This window comes from Pelmatolapia mariae, linkage group LG7 (genome assembly GCF_036321145.2).
Source record: "Pelmatolapia mariae isolate MD_Pm_ZW linkage group LG7, Pm_UMD_F_2, whole genome shotgun sequence".
In the NCBI taxonomy this organism is placed as follows: Eukaryota; Metazoa; Chordata; class Actinopteri; order Cichliformes; family Cichlidae; genus Pelmatolapia; species Pelmatolapia mariae.
This window is the reverse complement of record NC_086233.1, coordinates 48,368,112-48,394,192: the sequence shown is the minus strand read 5'-3', so window position 1 is coordinate 48,394,192 and position 26,081 is coordinate 48,368,112. Positions and strand designations below refer to the sequence as shown.

The following is a 26,081-nucleotide window of genomic DNA, read 5'->3' as shown; positions in this document are numbered from 1 at the left end:
TGATCCAACAGGATTAATTACACAAACAACAGAAGCCGTTTCCCCCTGCTTTCTACGCTCCGCGGGCTTCCTCGTGTTGAGCATGGTGTAGTCAATCTTTACTGGGAACAATGGAGATTGCATTATGGTGTATTTTCTGGAGATGTGAATACAGATGTGAGCTTGCCTATGCTGCCATCTTGTGATTGCATCTGGACAAGTACAGGATGCAAACAAGGTGGACTCGAAGAGAAACCCTTTATTATTTATTTGACGCAACACTGTATCGTGATATCGAGTTAAAGGTAAATGAAGACCTTTAGGAGAGTCGATTTTAAATGTTGGTTGCACAGTCTGAAGTTTGCCGGGAAGAAAGTTTTCAGCTCTCAAATATCTAAAGGGCAGCTACTCAGCTGAGAGCTGCTGTGATCGAAAAGAAAAATCCTGACAGCTGCTCAGACAGAGGAACCAGCAGTGGTCAGAAAATAGCTGCATGATGAAACTATGGAAATGTAAAACGTAAGAGATGCCTCTTGCAGAGCCCGCGAAGCATCTGCCAGCACAGCGTGAAATCAAATAAACCAAATCATTTTCATCTGGAAAGTTAGCAATTAAATCTTTATTAGGTCTGCAAAGACTTACCAAAAAAAAGGTTAATATAACAAAAAAAAAGTCGATTTTGTCATTCTTAAATCATACAAAACCATACTGTATCACACTCTAAACACTGTTACTCTAGCATCTGTTTAACATTCGTGTACTTGTGCCATTTGGGGGTCACTCAAGGACTTCTGAACCACAGTGCTGCCCCCACACCCATCTGAATGTGGATGCATACCTGTGAGTGTACACACACACATCATCTGAAGTTTAAACAATAATTTGGCACAACAGCTTCTCTGCCATCAGTAATTCTGTAAGCAAATGTCCTTGCAGGTTTTCTTGCATGTTTAGTAGATTGTGATCCTTGCTGAAGAGCAAACAGCGGTGCCGGAAATGAAGTACTGAATGATGCATGCACATGAGGAGAAAAGCGTGGAGGGTCAGAAGGGATGGAGTCTTTTTGTCACTGTCGCTGTTGTTTTTATGGTACAGCCACTTTGTACGGGCTTCCTGGCACGTTATCGTCGCCCCATTTAACAATGACGGTGTAACTGCCCTTGTCCTTCACGGTATAGGTGACGTTATAGAGCTTGTTGCCCATGTGCTTGACGTAGACCTCCTCACAGGGAGCATGGGGTCCATGAACGCCCACCATCAGCATGTTGGTACCTGGATGGAGGGTCAAGAGGGAGATTTAATGATAGTGGTCTACAAAAGCTGGTGGCTGTGCAAGTTTAAATATTCTTTTATTCAGCCAATGAAAAGAAAATGTATGATGTCAGAGAGGTTTCCTAAAATGACAAAGCAATAGAGAAATATTCCTCGTTTCTGCAGTTCATCATGACCTCTGTGATGACATTGTCTTGTGTTTTTATACATTTCTTTGGTTCTGCAGCTCTTTTCAGGAAAGTAGACTTTATGTTTCTTGCGTAGCATTAAATATTAGAATATTACACTAAGTTTGCAGCTGTCTGCTGAAAGAAAATGAGCAATTTAACATTTACCAGGCATTTATGATGATGATGTTAACAAATTATTTGGTTGAGCCCGAAATAAGTTAATTAATGTATTAATCCCTGACTCTCTTCCACAGTTTGTCTTTTGTCTTTTCTTCCTCGCTTCACTAACAACCGGTCACAGCATATGGATGCCCCTCCCTGAGCCTGGTTCTGCCGAAGGTTTCTTCCTGTTAAAAGGCAGTTTTTCCTTCCCACTGTCACCAGGTGCTTGCTCATAGGCGGGTGACCTGGTTGTTGGGTTTTCACCTTAAAATATAAAACACCTTGAGGCAACTGTTTTGGGGAATTGAAACTAAATTTGGACTTTTATATTGTGAAATATGTAAATCCAGATCCCACTCATTCACTGCATAAAAAACCTGAGATTACTGAGTTCATAGCAGCTTAAAACTACCTGTTAACATACGGTTACAGTTTGAATCATTTAATAAACCTCACTTTGGTGTCTGTATATACCAGTGCTCAAATCCTGTTTTTTTCTGTATTCACGCAAAATATGTTTGATCTCTATCGCCTCACCTGCTTTGCTGCAGTCGACAGTAAAATTGTTTTTCTGCCCAACCAAAGCCTTGGACAGCCCTGTTCCACGACAAACCACCTTGCTAGCATCTGACGTCATTTTGGATGAGGTGGTAGAAGAGGAGGAGCTGTAAGCACCACCCACTTTGGATGTTTTGGTAACCGTTTCGACCAAGACGGAGGAGGTCTCGTGGAGGCTGTGTCCCCCAGAAAGCCTCGGGCCTGCGGGAGAGAGAAAAAGAGAAAGAGAAAAAAAAAGTTATCTCCAGTCATCATGGCTTAATCCAGACATTACATAACACACTGGGTATTGACAAAGATATGAGGGAGGAAAAGCTGCTGTTTATAGGGAGAGTTTTTCCTCAACTGAAAAATGCAAGGAAGCCCAAATTGGAAAAGATTTTATACCACTTTCAAATAAAGTGAACATTCAGGGACTCTTGGGAGTTGTTTTCAAACTTGAAAACATTTTTATGTAACACTAATAAAAAAAAAAAATGGGAATGTTTTTTTTTTCGTCAGCCAGTGACAGGAATATATTGCTGCAGTGCAAGAGAAAAACAGCTTTTATCTAAGATGAACACGGAGAAGCACACGCGTGGAAGACGTGACATTTTCATTACTTCTGCACTTTTCAGAGATGCACTTATCTCTCAATCGAAGACCTATCATGCAGATATATACTGTCAAGCACACCTGTGATTTTGGCTTTGAAAGGGCTGCCCACTATGTGCTGTGGCCCGCCGTATTTGATGGTGATGAGATAGTTGCCGGGTGCCATGGGTGTATAGGTGATCTTATAGCCTTCAGGACACTCCCGACAGTCCATCTTGACCTTGGACGGCCCGTCGATGTTGACCGACAGAGTGCCAGAGCCTGCGTTACAGGTTTTGACCACAAACTCTGAGGGTACACCTGTGAGAAGAAAGATGCAGATGTTGGAAGGGCTTCCCCCTTGTTGCAATTGTGCAAGAATATTAAAAATAGCAGGAGCACATGATGGTGAATGGCAGTGAAATGCACCTGTGGTTCCCCCTTGCAGTCCAGGGCCATGTGCAGTCACCATGCCAGGGTCTCCAATAAGCCCTGGATCTCCCACTCGCACTTTGAATGGGCTCCCAGGAATGTGGCATCCATTGAACTTGACATCTATGGAGTGAACTCCGTTCTCTCGTGGAATGAAGCGGATTGCACTCTTGTCTAAAAACACAAGAGGAGACATTTCTGCTCTTATGCTCACAGATGACGTGTTGAAATTAAAAAACCTGAGTTATCTCTGTTGTGCAGCCTACTTAATGCTAAAAGCTGAGGGTGGTGCATACCGCTGTCAAGCTCGGTGACATAGCATTCCTCAGAAGAGCCAGAGGGGGTGTGGACCTTGGCATCAACCACACCTCGGGCACTGTTGCGCTGCACCATGAAAGATGCCTCTTGGTTCACCTTCAAGTCTTTCTCCTGCAAAAGACAGGTAATAATAGGATCAAAAAATGTGTGTGTGTGTGTGTGTGTGCGGCCCACACATTTAGGGACACAATGTGTGTGACTCATCATGCCTGAACGAGAATAGATAGAGCATTTGCGTGTGAGAGGCAGAAAAGGTCAAAGATTACAGCGAGGCGTTTAGTGTTTTTTGCCCCACAGATGGACAAGAGGTCCTAGCAGACAGAGATAGCGTGACATTTTAAACGCTGCCGTTGCACTTTACCTGCCTTTTTCATTTTCTAGTGCGAGAAAAAGTGCTCTGAAGTGGCATTTCAGTTAACTAAAAATACATGGTTTTAGCATCGTTGGCAGCTGTTACGGAGACTATGAAAGCAAATAAAACAACATCTGTCTGCCACTGACACCAATATCGTGAGCTGTCAGAGGTATCTTTATCTTCAGCTCACAATTTGCTTTCTTGCTTTCGCTCAGACGGAAACACAATCACAGCAGAGCAACTGAGTGCTCACATAGCACAGCTTGTGATGCCCCACATTACAGAGGGACAGTTAATCCAGCCCTTCATCACTGGCCAGCATCACAGTATTATATTCATGGGTACTGCTCCAGCGCTGGCATTCAATTACACTTCAAGGGCAAAGTGCTTTTAGAAAGATCTGCAACCAATCGCACATTATGTCACATGCCATCTGCTATTCTACCTTGATATTCTGTGATTGCGTATCTATTTTGTCTGTGATAGCTGCTGAGACAAATAATTAATGTGACTATTGACAGCTGTGTATGTGTGTGTGGAAGTGTGCATATGTGTGCGAGAGCTAACCTGAAGGCTTGTGACAGTGAGCCTGCGGGCCTCGTCTGACAGTGTAGCAATCGGAACGATGAAGGGGCTGTCAGGGATGTGCTCGTTGTTGAACTTGATTGACACCTCGTAGTCACCTGGGGAGACAGACAGGTTATTTACTTCCAGCATCAAATGAAGTGGAGGAGGCTCACGGGAATTACTGAAAAGCTTAGCAGCTCAGAAACAAACACACACACACACGAATCGTATTGCTAAAACATGCATGAGGAAAATACCACGGCTGTGTGTGATAGAAGTTCTACCTGGTTCTTTCACTATATAGGAGACACCGCAGGAACCATCTTTTCTGTCCTCAAATGAGATTTCAGCCTTGCTGGGCCCCTCTACGGCAATGGACAGGCCACCAGCACCTGCCTCTCTGGTCCAGATACTAAATTCAGCTAAAGATGATAAAGTAAAGGAGAATGTTAATCTTAAGGAAGAAGAATGTCAAAACACAATCATTCCCGTTAACAGCATGGCTGTTTACAAACAGGAAACTCACAAGGCGCTCCAGCAACGCCTCTCTCCAGCCCGGGACCTCCTGCGCGGACCTTGTGTGCTCCACCCTCCCCCATGGGACCCACGGTGAACTGGAAGGGGCTACCGGGGACGTGCTGGCCTCTGTACTTGACGTTGACTGTGTGGGGTCCGATTTCCTGAGGGATGAAACGCACACTGTAGGTGCTGCTGCCTCCATCCACGATGTCAGCGTCCACTGTTTTCCCACTGGGGCTGGTCACCTGAGCTGTCATGGCCTGGGAACCACTCTCAACTGGTATGGCAGAGCAAAACGTCAGATCAGAAACAATCCAGGATACATAATAGGAATACAGTACATCGGTGATTTAGCAGGCAGCTAAAGCTGGATTCAGAGTTAGACTCACCCTCAGGTCTGGCAGTGATGCCAGCGAAGCTGCTGAGACTCTCTCTGCCTAGAAAGTCTCCAAAAACATCTCTGAATGGACTTCCTCTTCCTCCCACCTGAGTGCTCTCCTCCACTCGTACTTCCCTCTTGGTCTCTCCACCGCGGATTTTGCTGATCTCTGTGCGTTCGGTGCGGGTGTAAGTGTGGCTGCTGCGAGTGAATGTCCTCGTTAGCCTCTCCTGAGCTGAAACCATCTGGAACCAGTTTCCTAGAGCAAGGAAGAAGCAGTGAGAGTATAAATGTAAGAATACAGCAGCTTCATTTATTTGAAATCGCTCCCCGTTGTTCCTCTGCTCTCTAACCATTTTTAACTGGCTTCTGTGCTCACCTGGGATCTTAAGGTTAAGACCACATGTGCTTCCCACTGACGCAATGGATGAGGCCTGTCTCTTCCTAGTAATACTCTCCTTGATCCTTCCCTCTCCGGTCACCTTCACTGTGAAAGGACTTCCTGGAAAGAACACGCACACACACATATGCAGATTTAATTCATTTTAAGATGGCGTTTTTTAAAAATTTATTATTCTTAAAGCAAAATATCCTCTTCTTTTTTTTCAAAGTAAAAGATTCTAACCTGGGATGTGCTTTTCTGCAAACTTGATGTTAACAGTGTAACTTCCAGGCTCTGTTGGGCAGTAGGTCACCCTGCAAGTCCCATCCTCCACATCTTCACAGTTGATGTCCACTTTGCTCGGACCCTCAATTGACAGTGCCAGACCTCCGTAACCTAAGCAACAGATTTGACTGTTTATTTGCTTCTTTTTTGTAAAACTATGTCTGTGTGTCATGTACCACTTAAAAAGCATACCTGCGTTCCTAGTATCCACAAAGAATTCAGCCATTTCAAAAGTGTGTGCCTCCACCAGGCCTTTACCGAAAGCCTTCACCCTGCTGGCCTCACCAATCTCTGACTGGCCAACCATGATTTTGAAAGGACTGTTGGCCACATGCATGCCATTCTTCCTAACGCTCACTTCATGCTCACCAACCTCCTTAGGAGTGAAAGAGATGCCTGTGGGCATAAAAAGAAGGGTTAGAGGAAAGAAATTCAATGCGACCAACCTGGGAAAAAAAGCCTAAATCCGTCAGGTGAATCTTATCAATCTTCTACTCTTCTTAGTCTTTTTGTAACAGGAAAATTAATATCCCACCGAGGTGTCTGTTGGGCAGTCTCTTAAGTAGGCACGGCTCTTCGTTGCCAGATGGGGCTCTGATACTGGCAGTCAGAGAGCTCAGATCAGTTTCTGCGATCTTTAGGGACACATCGGCCGCGGTGCCGACATTCAGCTGGGATGTTCTGGTTATGGAGTCATCCCCTTAATTAAAAAAAGAGATGATTTAGATCTTTGTCGAGCCATAAATGCAAGTGATAGTTTAAAGATTCAATATATATATCTATGTGTATAGTGTATACATATTATAATGTACTTCCTTACCAGTGATCTTGGCAGTAAAGGGACTGCCAGGAATGTGCTTGTTGTCAAATTTGACAATGATATTGTAGTCTCCGGGTGCTGTGGGCAGGTAGGACACAGTGCAGGTGCCATCTTTGTTGTCCTTGCAGGTGATCTCAGCCTTGGAGGGGCCCTCCACTGCTAGCGACAGACCACCTGAAAGGGACACAAAAAAACGATGTATTTTCTCTTTTCAGTTGTCTCATAAATATCACTAAAAAAAGGCCTATGTTCTGCTACCTTCTCCTGCATTCTTCGTGACCACTGTGAAAGTGGCAGCCTTGTTGACCATGCCATAACTCAGACCTGGGCCATAAGCAGTCACCACTCCACTGTTCACTGCATCCACAAAGAACTGCAGAGGGCTTCCTAAAGAGGGCATAATCATCAGCAACCAGTGATTATTACAGCATTTTATATTTTTAAATCTGGAGCAAAATTAATCAATAGCACTAAATTCCGATCCATCCATCCAACATGGTGTGCTGCTGACCTGGTATGTGGTTTCCATCATATTTGATGTCCATTTCGTGCAGGCCTTTCTCTGTGGGCTGGTACTTAATAGTGATTGTGCCATCCTTATTGTCAGTGATGTGTGGGCGAGCAGTCTTGCCAGAAGGCATCCGCACTTCACCTGCAGAGGTAAGACGGTTAAATGTCAGTGACCTAAAAAATAAGATATTTTGTGGGCATGTGTGTACGTGTGTGTGTGTGTGTGCGAGGGGCGTTTGTCACACCTGTGATTTCGCCTTGCTGTGGTGTGAAGGGGACGAGAAAGTTAACGGGACGGAAGAGAGGATCCACAGTATCCCGGGGAACGACTGGCTCATTTGTGGCCTGTCAAGGAGCAAGAAAAAATAAAGTGTTGGTTTCATTCGACTGAATGTCAGTTTAAAAGCACACAGAACTGTGGCAGCTAGCGAATAATCCTTTCCTCACCATCACATGGAAGGGGCTTTTAGGGATGTTTTGTCCCCCAAAGCGGATGGTAATTACATATTTCCCAGGTTCAGGTGCTGTATAGTAAATGTCAAAGGTGCCATCGTGGTTTTCCACCACATCCATGTCCACCTCCATCCCCTGTGGGGTCAGAACCTTGCAGGTCACCTTGCCTTTCCCAGCAGCCTTGGCATCCACTGTTATAACTGTATCCTCAGAGGTCTGCAGCTTTTGCAGACTTGCTGTTAAGGACAGAGAGGAAAGAAGGATAAGAGGTAAAATGTGCTGCGTTGATTCCTGTAAAGTCTTCCAGCAGTGCAGTGCAGATATAAAAGCAAAGCTTTGGATACTCACACACGCCGTGTCCTCCAATAGAAACTGCGGAAATAAAAAAAGAGCATGATGGTTAAAAAAACATGAACATTAAATCAAAATTGCTGATAATATTGTTATTTATCATAAGTATTTTCCTACCTGTGACGCGACATTTGCTGGCATCTCCTGTGGGCAGAGACTGGATGCGGTATGGGGAGTAAGGAATCTCATCTCCTCCATATTTAATGGTGATAGTGTAGGGGCCAGTAGAGTCAGGCACATAGGAGACAGTGTATGTGCCATCCCTGTTGTCCTGGATGGTTGCATTCTTTGGCTTTCCCTCTGGGTCCTGTGACCAGACATTTCATGTTATTTTACATAGTGTTTTATAGTTTAGAAAATACTGTGTAAAAGGAAGGAAAACCTACCAGAATCTGCACAGTGAGCAGTCCCTCTCCAGCGTCACGAGCGTCAATGGTGAACTCAACAGGCAAGCTAGCGGGCACACCTTTGGTATCGAGACCAGGGCCACTGGCACGTACTTTACTGGCATCGTGCCCAGGCTGAGACATTACCTTGAATGGACTGTTGGGGAGGCCGGTAGCAAATATAATTACATATTCAGTGTGACAAAAAGGTAGAAATGGGACACAAAAATGTGTTTAGCGCTTCTAAATCCAGACACAAAGAGCAGAGATTTAAACAAGACATCAAAACAAATTGCCTGGATTACTCTCATACTCATACTCTACCTGTGTGGGACTTCCTGGTCAGCATATTTGACTGCTACAGTGTACGGGCCATCCTGGGCTGGAGTGTAGTGAACTGTGTGGGTTCCATCACCGTTATTCTTCACACCAACAGGCTCCACGGTCCCTAGAAATAAAGACACGCCACATAATTACTGCTATTTGTCACTCACTTGGTGCATTAATGACAGTTTTTCTTATTAATAGAGCCCATTCACACCTGTTGGGCCATAGAGTTTGACATCCAGTGGGGCCTGTCCAGCCTTGGTGCAATCCACAGTGAAAGTCTGTGGAACATGGGCTCTCACTCCAGCGCCCAGACCTGGACCTGAGCACTTTACTTTGCTGGGATCCACGGGATCCTTAACTGGCACACGGAACGGACTGCCGGGGATCGGGTGACCTCCGTAGTTAATATTCACATCGTAGTCTCCAGGAGTGAAGGGCACATATTCCACACTGCAGCTGCCATCTTTATTGTCCTTGCAGGATATTTTTGCCTCTGAGGCTCCTTCGATGGTCAGACCCAAGCCTCCTGTACCAGCACCCCTGTGACAGAAGCCGACAATTTAAAAAATGTTCACACTGGGGTTCTAATATACTCTCTCTCTCTGTTTTATCCACAAAATACAGAAAAAGAAAAACATTTTAAAAAATATGCAAATATTCTTTATATTCTTTTGTCTTATATGTGGTTCAGCAGTACCTGGTCTCCACGGTGAAACAGTTTGGTTTGTTGGTTATTCCTCCCTCCAGACCCGGTCCAAAGGCACGGACCCGGGTTGGATCACATCCCTCCACCACAGACACTCTGAAGGGACTCTTAGGCACCGGCGCGTCATCATACAGCACTTCAATCAGATGCATCCCTACACACAAACGAATACATCACTTACAGGTCTGACCCCATAACTCTATGTCTGCTTGTTTTTAACGCAAGGATATATATATATATATATATATATATATATATTCTGTTACTGCTTCTCGTTTTAAATTATGGGCCAGACAAATTCCCTTTTAGGGAGGTAAACATCTGTTTATTTATAAAAGACACTATCAAAAGCGCAGACGCTCGGGTGAATGTACAAGGCGTTACATCTGTTCCCTATTCATTATTCTGTTACAACATTTTTCTGACAGAGCCCTCTCAGTAGGCCTGTACACCAGATTCCCAGCCACACTGCTGTGATATTAGAGCATGTCTGGTGGTAGAGAAGTGCTCTGTGATATCTTTGCTTTGTGCTATAGGTCTCTATTAATATCCCCTGTCATTCCCCTGCTGTACTGCTGTGTGCAGGCAGCCTTCAGCACACATACATACCTGGTTAAGAGCTTCTGAGCGGACTATTTATAAAACAGAGCCTGTCTGACTCTCTGCTTCCCTGCTCTCTGCCCCTCACATCATTGCACCACTGCATCATTCTGTATTTATACCCCCCTCTCTCACTCGCTCTTTCTTTTCCATCTCTTTAGCTTTGTTCCCAAATGACGCCCAATGCAAGCACCTGTTAGCGATTTTTTTTCTGTCTGTATGAACTCTTTCACATGCCCTGTCCATGTAAAATCCTCCATTTATCTGCATCGGGTCAAATCTGGACATTTTTCACCACAGTCTTAGTTTATGTATGATCTAACATAATGACTGCTCCTACCGTCCTCAAACGCCGTGTATTCCACTCTGTAGGTGCCGTCTCCCTTGTCAGTAATGTAGGTGTCTGTATTGGTGCCAGAGGGGTTGATAATGTGAACCTTCACGTGATTTCCTCCAACCTTGTTGAGGGCGCGCGCATCCACAATGAAGTGGGTTGTGACTTCTCTGAGAACACCTAGAGAAGAAAATAGGCCTTCAGGTGCTGAGATATTAGATATCTTTACTAATACTTATTTCTGAGCAGTTGGCATATATATTAAGGCGGTAACAACCAATTAAACAAGTCTAACCTTTACGTCTATAATGTAATGCAGTGATTTATTTTGAGGTGATTTTGTCATGTGTACCTCTGGGCTCCACTCCAGGCCCGTAGACGTGAACACCTGTGGTGTCAACAGAGGGCTCGACCTGCAGGACCTTTGGAAAGTGGGGAATCACGTGGCCGCCGTACTTGATCGTGATGGTGTGTGTGCCATGGAAAGGTGGGATGTATGTGACAGAAAAGGTGCCTTCAGCCGTTTTCTGGATGTGCACTTCCGCCTTAACCCCAGTCTCTGACACAATCTCGATAGTGAGCTCGCCGTCGCCTGCTCTAGTACAGTCCACAGTAAAGGTCGCTGGTTCACCTGCCTTGGCCCTCTCTAGACCGGGCCCACTAGCCGTCACCTTGCTGGGGTCAAAGGCTGGGCGGACTGCAGCTTTGAAGGGAGAGCCTGGAATGTGCTGCTCTGCAAACAGGATGTTGATGGCGTACTCGCCGGGCTCAGTGGGCAAGTAGGCGACTGAGCATGTGCCGTCACCGTTGTCTTGGCACTCAATTTTTGCCTCGCAGGGACCTTCCACCGTCAGGCCGAGCCCACCTGCACCGGCTCCCTTTGTGTCAATAGTGAATGGAGCCGGTTTACCCACAACCCCTCCCTTCAGACCTGGGCCGAAGGCTCGCACCTGTGATGCAACAGTCAAGTTAGTTTGCGGGAGATGGTAGAGAAACATGTCTTCATACATAGTGCAGAAATCTATACAATTTTCATGATCTTTTACCTTTGATGGATCAGCAGGCATTACTGCTTCAACCCCAAAAGGGCTTCCCATCACAGGGTTCCCATCATAGCTGACATCAACCTTGTACTGCCCCTCTTCTGGGGGAATATACTTCACACTGTGAGCGCCTTTGGCTTTGTCTGATTCCAGCTTGCACGGGATTGGTCGGCCGGAGGGCGAGGTCATCTTCACACCTACGTTGCCCTGCCCACCAGCGTCCTTTGTGTTAACTGTGAACTCCTGATCCTTTCCAACCTCCACTTCTGCACGAAAGAGCACAATAAATTTATATAAAACATGTAATTATACAGTTAACTGGACTATAGATGTGTGATGGGTTATAACTTACTGGTATCTAATCCCTCCACTTTCACTTTTCCTATATCCATAGCTGGCGACACTGTGATGTGGAAAGGGCTCTTGGGAATGGGATCTCCTCCGTGAGTCACGGATATTGTCATGTTGCCCTAAAAAATAAATAAATAAAACACCAGAAGAAGAATAAGTATTTAATAATGCATGGCACTATTGTGAATAATTCCTTTTCTAATCTAACTGGACATCGAACAGAGGTCTGCTGTACCTGTTGAAGAGCCGTGTACTTGACAGTGTAGGAGTAATCGTGGTTATCGATGATCTCAAAGTCACGAACTGCCTCTCCTGGGCCTGACGCAGCAAAATGCACCTCAGGCTTGGCCTTGCCAGCTCCCTTTGTGTAGATATTGAAGTGGGTTGGAGTGCCCACCTCCACACCTGAAACGCACGTGCGTCTTGTCAAATTGTTCTATTACTTTGTATCAAAGCTAGAGCATTAAAGCAATGTAACAGAAGTGGTTGCGAATGTAAATACCTATACAGTATAGATGTCAAGAAAGCTCACCTGTCTTGTTGAGGCCAGGACCTTCTGCTCTCACCTTTCCAGCATCGTGGGAAGGATCCACTTTCACTTTGAACGGACTTACTGGAATTTCCTGAGGAATACAATCACCAAGTAATGAAAATGAAAACTAGTGATAATTTTACAGCCCGGCCCCCTCAGCTCAGGTAAAAAACTGTTTTCCTACCTGATCTGCAAACAGCACCATGATGGTATATCGGCCTGGACCGGGTGGAGTGTACTTGACAGTGAAGGTGTCATTGTCATTCTTGATGATGTCAAAGTCGATGTCAGCCTCGGCAGGCCCAACCACCCCCGGGGCGCATTTTATTCCAATGCTGATGTCCCCTAACGGTGCATAACAATGAGCACAGTTCACAAAGGTTATTTAAAAGTTGAGCGTGTGAATATATTGAAGCAGTCACTCAACTCCTCTGGCTTTATTTATAAAATACTGTCATCCATTTCAAATAAATTCAGCTTCACAGATTCACTTATTCTTCTCTTTCTGTGCTCTACTTTTTTTTTTTTTTTTTTACATTTGCATGGTGCAGCACTAGTTTCTTTAGGGTCGACTAAACTTAGGAGTGTTTTTGTAACCACCCACATCATCTCCTTGTTCAGGCTCACCTTGCCCAGCCTCACTGCAGTCCACAGTGAAGTATGTTGGCTCGTTAGCCTTGAGCCCCGTCTTCTCTACTCCGGGCCCATAGACCTTGACTCTGTCTGGATGAGAACCCTCTCCAACCAGCACCTAATGAATTCACAGTGTACTTGAAGCAGATGCAATTGATTGAAGTACAACCACTGCAGTCCTCTTATTTTGTCTATATCTGGTGAAGTATCATCCTATTAAATAGACTTAATTTCAAGAGCAGTATAAAGTCATGTGTGTGCGTGTGTGTGTGTGTACATCTCCATGTCTCTTACCCTGAAGGGGCTGCTGGGCACATTGACCTCGCCCCAGGTGATGATGATGGTGTGTTTAATGGGCTTGACAGGAGTGTATACACAGTGAAATGTGCCATCTCCCCTGTCAGTGATCTTGATGTCTATGGTGGAGCCTTCAGCATCCTTAGTGGATACAAAATCTTGTCAGGTCTGGCGTGTACACCCCACATGAATATAAATGATCCACTCCTATGAATGCAAAACAAGGATTCCAGGCCATACCTGTGCGTAGATCTTGAGTTGACCCTTCCCAGCCATGCGGGCGTCAACAGTGAATTCAGCCGGTTTGTTCACAATGACGCCAGTCGGCTTCAGGCCTGGACCATAAGCTTTCACCTTGAAATACATTATTTGGGATGCAGTTGAAGATCTCGGCGATGTGATTTGTACTTTCTCAGTTTATAAGTGATATCAGCTAGAATTACCTTTTCAGGGAAAACATCATTGGCTGCGGGCAGAATGTGAGCCATGAAGGGGCTGTCCTTGATGTCTTCATCGTCACAAATGACATGGACAGCATAGTCACCGGGCTCGGTGGGCCAGTAGCGTACGTCACAGGAGCCATCGCCCTTATCATCACACTCAATTTTAGCTTGTGATGGGCCTTCAATCGAGAAGCCTGAGAAAAATGAAGCATTCACACGTATAAAGCTCAGATTTAAAACCACTGAAGAATGGTATTACTTTTCTTTCATAAGAGCTTGCATAACCTGCACACATCTTACCCAGAGTTCCAACTTCAGTGCCAATGGCCTCTACCACAAAGTCAGCAGATTTTCCCACCATGCCAGTCTTCAGACCAGGACCCCAGGCCCTCACCTTCTGAAAACCTGCCTCCGCACCCACCTGAACTTCGAAAGGGCTGCGGCACACAAGAAGAAAAAGAAGTATACACAATATTACCTGGCACAAATGTGACCGCGCATTGTTAATGAATCGCTGAAGGCAACAATAGGACACTACCTGCGTGGGATGGGCTGGCCTCCCCAGGTGATGGTGACTGTGTATTTACCAGGTTTAAGGGGGTAATATTCACACTCATACACGCCGTTCCCCACATCTCGCACTTTCACTTGCTCCTCTGCTCCAGCTGAAAAGGAATATAATCAGCTCAGACGCATTTTATGCATTTCGTTTTGTTGTTTAGTGCCGTATCATACGCGTATGTGGATGCAGACAAAGGACCCAAACAAAGGAAATCATTCTAAAAATGCACGAGGAGGAGTGATGCAGAGAACAGAGGTGTCTGACTCACTTGGTCCTTTGACTGAGACGCTCAGTGCGCCGCTGCCGGCTCCCTTGGTGAAAACTTTGAAGTCTGCAACCTCCTTTACTCTCACACCTGTAGGCTGAAGCCCTCTGCCAGTAGCTCTGCAAGCATTTGGGTTTATGGCTGAAAGGAATAACAACAAGCGTGAGAAAAATATTCAGCAGCAAAAAAAAGCTCAGAGTAGCCAAGAGCTGACTGCAGCAATGTTAGTAGCAAATTCCAATTGAAGTGGGATTCCACAAATGTTGACAGACTGAACCTGTAAATGAGAATGATGCTTTCTGCAGCACAAATTTCAGTGCAGAATGCTGCACAAGATATTGACACATTACAGGGCATCAAGGAAGCATCCGGCAACATTTCAGTCAGTCACTCTGAAATGTTGAGGGCGGGCTTTGAATGGAATATTGGCTGAGGCAAATGCAGCCATGATGAAAACAAACATGTCGACAGCACAAGCACAGATATTTTAAGAGAGAGGAGCAAAGACAGGCAGGAAGTGGCTGAAATTCTAACTGGGAAAAACTGCAAACTATGTGTACAACACTGCATTTCCTCTCTCTCTCTTTCTCTTTCTCTCTGAACATGACTAAACCACCAAGCTTCAGGACACGGGACGATAGAGCAGGCAACCAAGCATGGCATAAAGCCACGGCACCAAAAACTCAGAGAAAAGCACAGAGGGGCATCTGCAGGGCCTGGCACACAGGATTGCACTGTGTCGATCTGGCTAGGCAAGAGGCACAAGCTCCTCCTATGAGACAATACTAACTTGGACGGCCAGGTTTTGGGGGAGGAGCCCCCGTCGCACCCTTCGCTCCAGGAGGGGTGCGCACTGACTGAGGAGTTATCGGCAGTGGCGCTCCCTTGGGAGGAGCAACAGTTGGAGCTAGAAATGACAGATAGGAAGGATTATGGACTTTACAGGGTGGCTGTTTCCAGGATAAATAAAGTTGACTGCAGACTGTGATGGATTGATCACCGCGACACTTACAGCACGGTAAGAAATCAGATTTGTGTGACACTAATTTACAACACAGACAGATGGCTCACCCTCTGCGATGTTGACAGTAAAAGGGCTCTTGGGGATCTCCTGGCCTGCGAAGAGCACATGAATCTTGTGAGGGCCCTCCAGAACAGGACGATAGGTGCAACGGAAAACACTGTCCCCTTTGTTTTCCAGGATGAGCTCCACCGTGTCCTTTTTGCCTTGAGGATCGACGATGACCACACTGACATCGCCATTACCAGCACCTACGTTTGCCAGAAAACCACTGATTATTGGAGGACTGTTGTTTTCTATATGATTTCAGTAAGCAGTGGGTGTTTTTTTCATGCTTACCAGCTGTGTAGATGTCAAAGTATGTGGGTTTGTTTGCCACATTGCCTGTGGGCTCCAGACCTGGTCCCCTGGCCTGGACTTTGCTCGGGTCCCCCAAAGCTTTTGCCACATTCACCGTGTACGGGCTCTTATCAATGTCCTGGCCTGCAAACAACACTTTCACCTAATGTTGAAGGAAAAAACAAGACAAATTTAATACAGAGTCCGTTTTATCCTGTCGTGACCGTATGTATAGTTAAAACACATAATAAATATTGCCAGTGGGCTCTCACCTTGTGAACTCCCTCAACTTTAGGAACATAGGTGACAGTGTAGGTTCTGTTTTTGTCATTGTTGGGTTTTACTTTTGCCTGAAGAACAAAAAAGTCAAAGTGAGAGACATTTAGTCAAAGATGAGCAAATCTTTGTGTGTTGTTGCAATGGTCACAATGTAATATTCAAAAACTGTATATAAAAGCTGGCCATATCTTCAATTTCTGAAAAGTGACACCAATGTGTCTGCCTTCAACCAGCGCTCTTTCTGATTACTAGAGGTGGGAATACCCAGACAACCCATGGTACTCAGCATATTGCAGTTATTAATATTTTGCAATATGCTGAGTATTGCAACTACATGTATTCCGATTCATCATTCAGTCATCCGCAAAGTTAAACTTTCCCAGTGTCTGTTTTATCCTGTAAGACCAAGTTATCTCACTTCAGTTATTTATTTATTTCCTTGCTGCAATATGAGATGATTAAGCATACCAACACTCTAAAACGCCATAACACAGAGTCAGTCTGCTATCAGTCTGTGATTGAATGGGGTCAAGTTGGCAATTACATGTTTCTGATAATAGAGTAATTAACTGTAGTAAACTGTTGAAGCTAAGTGTGTCCAGTGTTTATTGTGTGCATTCAAGCCGATTTAATGTAAGTTTACTCAGCTCGCATCATCTCAGGGTGGTGGTGTATGAGATGAGCCCTCTTGCTCACTGTATGTCCAGAGAACTTAAATGTATTTAATAAAATATCGAGTTTTTTATCGACACAAAGTTGCTAGACAAAATATTTTTTCCCTGCCCCTACTACCTACTGTTCTGTCTGCAATGAGTCCATATTTAATTCAGTTCAATTTTATATACACCACAACAGTTCCCACAAGGTGCTTTATATTTTAAGGTGAAGACCTCAACATTCAGACAACCCTCTATGAGCAAGCCCTTAGTGACAGTGGGAAAGAAAAACTCCCTTTTAACAAGAAGAAACCTCCAGCAGAACCAGGCTCAGGGAGGGGCAGCCATCTGCCACGACTGGCTGGGGTGAGGGAAGGGAGACGGGACAAGGACAGGACAGGATATGGGTGATGTCACTGTGGCTACACCCATCTTTTATATACAGTCTATAGTCAGATTAGGCATCTACAGAGTTAGAAAATCTTGCCTTTCCAGAACTGAGAGGCATGACAGGCTTTACACTTCTCCTTGATTAATCACGCTTACTGCCTGCTGCTAATGCTTGTTAGTGATTTCCACGTACATGTGTATAATACTGGCTGTCTTGTGTTATTCCATTTGACAGTTTCACCTAACTACACCAGGAACATCGTTCCTAATTTGCTTTGCCATGTTTACAGATGTATACAGACAAGCAGTAGAAAAAAACTCACAGAAGTGACAGAACTTCCACGGAAAACTAAAAATATTTCCCAACTATGTTTTTCTGCTGGGATGCAGCTTTTGTTTTGGTCCATTATGATGAGATGCAGCAGTAGTCATGCACAACACCCATTTTTTTGGTTTCAAACCAATGCCCCAGTGTCACCTGGATTAGGTCATTGCTGGGCTGACAAAGTGAGGTTTAAATTTAGCATTAGGGTTAATAATTCAATAATTTGACTGATAATGGCACTAAAGAAAATGTAAACCTACAGTTTGGTACCCTGTACCTTTTTCCTGAGGGCATCATCTCATACTCGTTATGAAGGATGTGATTTTTGTCCTTAGTAATTTTCAGACCCTGCTTTATCACTGACTCTTCAAATACCTCCTGGAGGGATGATGAAGAGGGCATGCCAACTATCTTTCCAGCCCTTTAATCAGATTTTGAATTTGGGACTCTGAGCTTGACGAAAGATTGCCAAACAACCCTTGGGTATCATGTATGACTCGCCTCCTCTTTGTGTCCCTCTGGATCCTCCACGTAGACCAGGACTTCACCACTGCCAGCTTCCAGAGTTTCCACAGTGAACACAGCTGGTTGCAGTACCTTGTTTCCATGAGGCTCAATGCCTGTGATATAAATATAGAAACACACGGTATGTTTTTTCTTTCTCATCAGAGCAAACAAATAGGCCCCTCTAGATTACAATTATCCAATTAATATACAGCATTGAGCTTACATTGCTGTGCAAGGCAGGCAAATGCAGTGAGAGTACAGAAAATAAATTGTTTAATGCAATCGGATAAAATATGAGTTTCTTTCACAAAAGCTTGGGGCAATGCAACATTTACAGACAACCAAATGCAACAAAGTGATGCACCACCAAAAAAGAAGTATTAAAAAGTTTCCCTGAGGGAACACACTTGTATTACTGCTAAATTATCTATACAGTAACAGTACCTAGCATCACTGTTTTCAAGACTGAGAAGGTGAACATTCATTATTCATGTCCTAGTGCTTGTACGAACTGTTGTGAGCTGTTCATTCATTCATGTTGGGATGCCCACCTGGTCCATAGGCTTTGGCCTTGTTTGGAAAAAGCTGTCTGGGCTTGAGAGGAGCTCCAGGCTTCAGTTTTGCCTTGGGGAACTGAGACAGGTAGGTCATCACCGAGTGCTCGTCCACATCTGGGTCGACAATTTCCTCGGGGGCAATCACCTGAAGCATAGAAATCGGCCAGCATTAAAGCGGTTAGTCACACAAACTGGCTGACCTTTTCTGTGGGAAAAATTTGGTGTTCATTAAAAAACTGTTTTCAATTACAGAAGACACGGTTTCGCTTTTAAGCAAAGACCACGATGACAGCTGTGACCATAAAAAGACAGCACGGCTTTATTTATGTCTTAATTAACCATACTGTCTTTTTTGCAACAAGGGTTTTGGGTTACTCTTTCTACAAATTTGCCTTATTAAGCATAGTGCAGTGGGATTTAATGAGGATTAAAACTTATTTATTCCCTCCACCCCTGCTCCTCTCCACCCCTTTAGCACTTGTTTGCCTGTCTATCACACACTGGCACAAAGCCCTGCGCCACACTGGTTATATTTAACCTCAGGACAGCAGGGTTAAGGATTGTTGCCCTCAATAAGCCAGCGAGGGGGGGATTTATTCTGAGCCAGACCTCTCCCACATCTCCTTAACAACACCACAATGGAATCCAGCCCCCAGCCCTGCAGCGCCATGACATACAGCCCCTGGCTATCTCACCAATGCTAAGCCTCATGGAGAGTAACTAACCCTGTGCCTTAGACAAACAAGTAAACAACGCGCACGGTGCACATTTCAATACGGAGACTGGGTCTTACAGACGGGACTGAAAATATCGCACACTTCACATTGTTATTCTGATGAACGCAGGCATATTTACACCTCAGTTTCAGAGGCTGGCTCGGAAGGTGTTAAGAAATCTCACACCTCCACAAATTCACAAAATGAAACTCCTACACACTCACTTACTAAGAGCTACAATAAACTAAATGGAAATATTAGACCTGAGCTGGGTAATAAATATTTCATGGCATCCTCCAGTATAATCTCCCTGGAAAAAACGTTGGTCTCTTTATAGTTCTGTTGTTTTTTTCCCCCCACTTCAGTGTTGCCTTCCATGTGTATGAGATCTGTTTGCATTTGCAAATTAGGCTTCGGTTTAATCTGCCTGTAGTTGGTTTGTTCTCTCTGAACCTATGTCCCATGAGTATAGCTAAGTTGCCAATCAGAAAACTGAAGAAACACTCTTGCTTTTCATGTTGTATTGTTTCATGAGATCAGCCCCACCCAGCTGAGCTGCAGTACACTCAAAGGCAGTTTGTTACTGGCGTCTATCATGCATCTTACCTGTGGCACACCCAGCCAGTCATCAGCCTGTTGCATGGCTTCTCTGGCATTCTGCACAGGCTTGTTTGGGTCCCAGTCTGCCCAATCCGGACACAAACCTGACAGGACGCAAAAAGGCAATTTAGCTCTGGAATGACTGACGTAGGCGGTGTTAAACTGCACATGGTATAATAGGGCCATTTGGGTTGTCACTACTATCTCTCCAACACCTCTAACTACAACAGCGACTGACCTTACCCGCACTTCTGCTCTACAATCTCTCAGGACTGTTCAAAAGAAACAGCTTCGACAGACGCAGTGGCATTTTCACTGTGGCCGAAGCTAGCCTGCTCTGTGCCGCTAATGCCTAAATTGGATTAGTGTTGGCAATGGAGTGGCCACTCACTCAAAAGGCCCACGCAGGCACACCACAGAATACCATTATCCAATTAGTATGGACAAAGAACTATTGTATTAACAGGATTGAGTTTACATGTGTCTAAAAGCAAGTTTTTTTCAGCACAACGCAAAATAAACCTTTATAAAAATGTCACTTGAGAGATGTCAGGGAGTTCCTGCCAACATGCTACAGTTGATGCTTTTAAGCAATGCCATAAAGGCCATTTTAACACCAAAGGAGAAAAGAGCATTTATGCTTTAGTTGTATGAAAAATGGACAGTAACAGAAACTGTAGCTAACTGCATGTCAAACAGGATATCCTTTTGTTCAAGGTCAAGGTCAAGGTGACTAATGAACCAGCTCTTTGTACTTTGGTACGCGAAGTGGAAGCAGAGCCTCTGTGTTTTGGTTTTTCAGAACAGAGCTAGTTTCATCAGCTACCCTGCTGTATTTCGCTGACAGGACCTTGTATGGTCAGTGTTGCAGCACAGTGTTTGAAAGATGCGTCTCCCCAGATCAATGGCTCATGTAAACACAGTTAAACATGGTGTTGTACACTCCTCTTGCTACTCCTCCACCTTTCGCTCTGTAAAGCACAGCTAGGAGAGGGTTCTCTAGTGTTCATTGCTGGACACAGAAGCCTTAACTGGCAGAGATTCACATTGCGGCCTTGTGGTCTTTGGATCTGTGGCTTAGGCACCTCCCTGTGACAGATTATTCTGCATTTTGATGCAGGGCCAAGCATCCCCCTTGACAGAAGAGGAGGAATGATGCCCAAATTTGGGGGTGTTGTGTAGCAGCAAAGCTATAAACACTAAAGCTGGGCCTGGGCCTCAGGGCCTGATACAGTGAGGTTGAAGGCTTCAGTCACAGTGGGACAGCTGGCGGGGACATCCTCCGGTCATCAGCAACCTCTCTGCAACCCCCTGACACTACCTGTTCTCCAGAGACAGATTACGCTGGCTGACGTCTGAATCTGAATCGAGATGCATGTGTGTGTGTGTGTGTGTGTGTGTGAGACTGAGAAAGAGTAAGAGAAACCAGGCCCCGATTTCTAAATGAGGAGACGAATTCTCCTGAGGAAGTGATAGCGTTTCAAATGGGCACATGCCCGACCTCAAACTCCACTAAGAAAAACTGCCACGCACAACAAGTCTGTCAACAGACGCTGTGCATATTCTGACTCAGCGCTTGCACGACCTGACCTGTAGAGTCAGTCGATGCCACTACAAGCTTCTTACCAGGGGCACAGTTGTCAACCAGAGCTCCCAGGGCTTTGCCATCCCGCCAGTCACGGTTGAAATTGTTGATTGGCAGCTGAGGCACCTTGTTCTGTATCCAGCCCAACAAGCGCTGCTTCGGGGTCAGCTTTTTGGCCTCCTCGTCGTCCTCGTCATCCCACATGGGCATGGAGATGGAGTAGTGGAGGATGAGAGTCCAGATAAGACCCAGGATCAGCTTTAGATTCCCATCCACAATGGCTTTGCTATCTGTAGTTGGACAACAGTGACAGCGGAGTTCATGAGGATTTAAAACTTGCCAAAAAAATCAACACGATGAACTTTCAATCTCTGTTTTCATGCTTATGGGCCATCCTGATAAGATAGTAGATAGGTTTTAGGATAGTAAGATGTAAGCATAAGTGTAATCTATCAAATGGTGCTCCCCTGGCATTCTGCAGAGTTGACCAGGCTATTCTGGGTAAAAATATAAACAATGATGATTGACTGCTGAGGAGACAAGAATCTAATGCTCTTCACTGTCCCCCACCACTCACCCCACCCCCAAGTCCCTTTCTCTCAGACAGCTGTCTGGCTGAGGACCCCTGACAATCTGTCATCCAGTCACAATGGTAGTCTGAAGATAGTGACAGCTGAGGATATGTGGAAACGGATCCCTCTCTGCATAAATACCACTTGGATTTCAATTACCTCCTGAACTTGTTGCGCGAGAGTGCGATAAATCAAATAGATGGAGATTAGATTCATTGACAGTTAGCGTGCGGCTCATTTCCTGAAGTTCATGACGGAAAAGTTTGTCAAATAGCTCCCGATAACATCCACTCTAATTTTCGAACTTCAGCCATTTAAGCCAAATAACCTCCGACGAGAGGCAGGACTTTAATGTGTAATCGACTAATCTCATTTGATACACCCCACTTAATTCACTGAGGCTTTAATAACGAGGCGCCTTTGATGCCAGTTGTTTATCACAAGAGCGTTTTATTGAGACTCTTTTAACTTTTCATAGATCTGCACACCCCCCTCTCCCCACCCCCTGTCAGAAGGCAGTGTTTGATGTGTCACTGTCTGACTGACAGAAGCAGGTGGCACAATGTGGCACAGTGTGGTTTTGATCCTGCTGTGTCCGGCACCAGCGTGGTCAAAGAGACAGCCATCAAATGGCATCTAGTTACACATGGTGACACATGTGCATCTAAGCCCGAGGTGATTTGTTTTTTTATGTTATTTTATATTTTTCTTTGTGTCTCTGGGTCACTGTAATGAGGCTGAGACATTATCTCGAGACGGCTGCAGTAACCCCATAGCGCTGCATGAAGGGAGATGGTGCTAGGAAGCAAAATGCCAGGGCTTTTATTATCACGCCCTGTTTCTGTCAAAGCAGTCTGACCTAAAGTGTGTCTGTACAGCTGCGACAACTGTGCCAGACACACACCACCATATTAACTCCTAGACACAATATCCAGGACATGTACTCTGCTAGACTTTGAGGTAATGCCTGTGATTGTGGCCTGTTCTTCCCTGTGATGAACAGAACTCCTGAGATTTGAGAGATGAGTGTTTTCCCCCGGTGTCATCACGCACACCCGCAGTGCTCTTTCATTTGGACACGCTGTGGCCTTCACAGTCCAACGGCCAAAGCTTCAGATATGCCAGGAATTTCACTCAAGTGTGTGGCAAGGATCATTAGACACCAGAGCACAGAAATGTAATAAATACTCTCATTTATAAAACGCAGGGTTGTCTACAGACAGTATGGTGAAGCCATATGTCATCTTACTTTTCATTTAGACCTAAAATTCTCCTCCCTGTTTGTTAAATATCTTTAAGAGGTGGCTTTCTGTTCACTCTGCTGGAGAAAAGTCCTTCTATTATGACCCTGTCGACATGACAAAAACATCCACAAATCCACAACAATTTATTATACCTTCAGCTCTCTGCAGCACTGTCTGATCCTCAAATCCCACCACAGTTAATCCTCACCTCACATACGTTGCTGATGGCTCTGGATAGAAATTGGCTATCAGTAGAGAGCCTCGGTGAGTTCTTTCTGACCCCTGACCTGACGGAGACAACTGCATGTGTGTCCGTGTGTGTAGCTGCTGTCCGCATGTATAAAGTGTGTCATTCTCATTAGCACAGTCCTACTGAATTTCCAGCCCGTAGTTTACCACACTGCTGCAGTGCGAGTAAGCAAAAGCAACAGTGTGGAGGCGCCGGGTTTTGGCCCTGGCACAAGTTAATGACCTCAGTGGCACCTCCACAATAATTTTCCAGTGAGCTGGTGACCTCGTCTCAGCACTGCCTTCAAGGGGCCTGCAAAAGCCATGTTATTGCTGACTGACACCTGGGCTGATAACATACCAAAAGAGAGTGTGTTTGCCATGGTCCTCTGTATGTTTTAGGATCTAAGCGACATAAATTTCTCTTTTTCATAACTTGTTCCTAAGTAATAGTGGCCTGTTAAGGTTTGAGGATAACAGTGAACTTTCCAAACAGCTATTAGAGCCCAAGGCTGGCTTACCTATTGAGACCAGTTTGATATGCTCTCTGTCCAGGAACTCTAGTGCCACAGAAACATTTTCCAGTTTCATCTGACGGAAGTTGGGTCTGTTGTGGTGCTTTCTGTACATTTTCTTCTGGCTCAAAACTTCCAAGAGCGAAATGAGCTTCAGCCCATCACTAAAATCCTTCTGCAAGTCGGTGACGGTCTTGTTAACGCACTTGAGGTGCTCGTTGCACCACCTGGTGAAGGTGTTCTGCTGGATCTTCTTCCACGGCGCGTCCTCGGCCAAGTCCTTCTCCGTGGCGGGCATCTCGTCGTCCTCCTCTTCCCCGAAATCAGTGGCCTGGTAGTACTGCGGGGGCAGCTGGTCGTCGCCGTAGTTGGTGCTCATCATGATGGCTTTTTCCGCGTCCACTTTTATACCTCGGTGACACTTGTGTGTTGAATTGTGCGCAAAAAAAGAAAAAAAAAATAGCGGCTCGGTGGCAAGCGCGCTCTCGCGGAGGAAAGTTCAAACTCGGATGAGTTTAAAAAAAAAAAAAAGCAGCTTAGAGATTTTTCGGATGTACTTGCGAAGAAGCCTCTGGTGTCAGTGATGGATTAAATGATCCGAATCACAACGTGCAAGACAGCTGGTCGTCTGTTTTGTTTTTTAATTGGCACCCTCCTGATAAGTCGTCCCTTTTAATATGGCCCACGGGGGGAAAGAATGTCGCTTTTTCAAGTTTCGTGGCAGGTGAGCTGGAACAGCACCGTTAAGAGTTCCCTCTGTTTTAACTTGAAAGTCGGGTGAGGAGAGAGATGGGTTTATAAAGGACCCCCCGGGCCACGTCACCCAGCGTCTGTGATCATAGTCTATTTGCTAATCCACGCGGATAACGGGAGTCGGTTTACGGGGAAGATGGGCCAGTGATTGGTCAGACATTAGGCAGCGCAACAGTTGTGGCATGCTGCTTATTTTTAGGCGCTCCTATTTGGGCTGTTGGGGGGGGGGGGGGGGGGGGGCTGGGGCTTGCCGATTGTTGTGAATGTGTTATGCAGCTCGGGGTCCAAGTGGCTGAACCACTGAACTAAGAAAAGAAAATGAAACGTGCCCTGAGTCTCTCACTGCCTCTTTTTTTCTAACGATACAGAAAAGTAGGACTTTACACACTGAAAGTCCCTCATTGTGGCCTGGGATAAAACATCTTAAAGGATGAGGTCACAGAGGTGAAGATGAAGTCGCTGAATTACGTGGGGTTGACTGCTATCTGCCACCACTGAGTGAAATACATCTGTGTGCAGGGAAGCAAAGCTCAGGAAAGCTCGTGAGATGATGGTTTTTAAGGCTTTAAGTTTGAGTTATTGTCTCTCTCAGCTTTCAAAATTCAAATTTTAAAAGCCAGCCCCTTTGTGGGTCAAGGTTATCCAGGCTACATGAGTAGAGTGTCATCTCCAGCTCTGATCAGTGACAGCACGATCTCGGCACCTGATGAACAGTGTGTGTGAGAGAGAGTGGGAGTGTGTGTGTGTGGACAGCATCAGCTCACTGAAAAATTGATTATCTGTATTCTAAATGAGTAGGTCAGAATAAACACCAGGCTTGCAGCGGCTTCAAGGATTGTGGTGGTGCTGTGACTCAGCACTGACATGGCAGTGACACCAGATGCCAGCACCAGCCTTGATGAAGTAGTGGGAGGTAAGTATAACCGTGACACATGCAGATGGCATTCACAAGAAACTCAGTATGGACACAGCAAGGGGTGCCCATGGTGATCTCCCACCTGCTAGTAAGATACCTTTTAACACTGTTGTTCCACTCAACAATGACCTGTTCCAGCGCTTCATATAAATGACAGATGTTGTGAAGTTACTGTAAATTTTACATTTTCTTGCAGCTGAAAGAGTCAGAGCCTGTCAGGACCTCTCAGGCCTGACCACGAAGCACGCCAAAGTGAGTTTGTTTTTTTCTGAACAGAGGATTTCTCTCCTTTATGATGGAAGCAAGGTGTC

The 26,081-nt window shown here is 45.2% G+C and overlaps 1 protein-coding gene across 1 annotated transcript; it reads right to left on the bottom strand.

Annotated features, from left to right (window-relative positions):
- Positions 1 to 589: 589 nt before the first annotated feature.
- On the bottom strand, positions 590 to 20,304 carry LOC134631801 (filamin-C-like). Its single transcript, XM_063480357.2, has 46 exons — positions 20,201 to 20,304; positions 19,964 to 20,061; positions 18,636 to 18,786; positions 18,079 to 18,197; positions 16,200 to 16,277; positions 15,928 to 16,090; positions 15,639 to 15,839; positions 15,358 to 15,474; positions 14,571 to 14,708; positions 14,279 to 14,405; positions 14,041 to 14,177; positions 13,741 to 13,934; positions 13,538 to 13,651; positions 13,295 to 13,438; positions 12,995 to 13,118; positions 12,552 to 12,712; positions 12,368 to 12,458; positions 12,071 to 12,240; positions 11,837 to 11,954; positions 11,488 to 11,750; positions 10,794 to 11,391; positions 10,448 to 10,621; positions 9,499 to 9,661; positions 9,013 to 9,341; positions 8,796 to 8,919; positions 8,472 to 8,628; positions 8,203 to 8,392; positions 8,083 to 8,106; positions 7,729 to 7,970; positions 7,527 to 7,626; positions 7,283 to 7,423; positions 7,030 to 7,158; positions 6,772 to 6,945; positions 6,487 to 6,651; positions 6,144 to 6,347; positions 5,910 to 6,062; positions 5,664 to 5,786; positions 5,295 to 5,543; positions 4,913 to 5,182; positions 4,671 to 4,808; positions 4,387 to 4,502; positions 3,443 to 3,575; positions 3,144 to 3,320; positions 2,817 to 3,035; positions 2,121 to 2,342; positions 590 to 1,251 (listed from the first exon to the last, which is right to left on the bottom strand). Exons 2-46 carry the CDS (start codon positions 19,997 to 19,999, stop codon positions 1,064 to 1,066), a joined length of 7,548 nt encoding a protein of 2,515 aa, XP_063336427.2. The 5' UTR covers positions 20,000 to 20,061; positions 20,201 to 20,304; the 3' UTR covers positions 590 to 1,063.
- Positions 20,305 to 26,081: the final 5,777 nt, after the last annotated feature.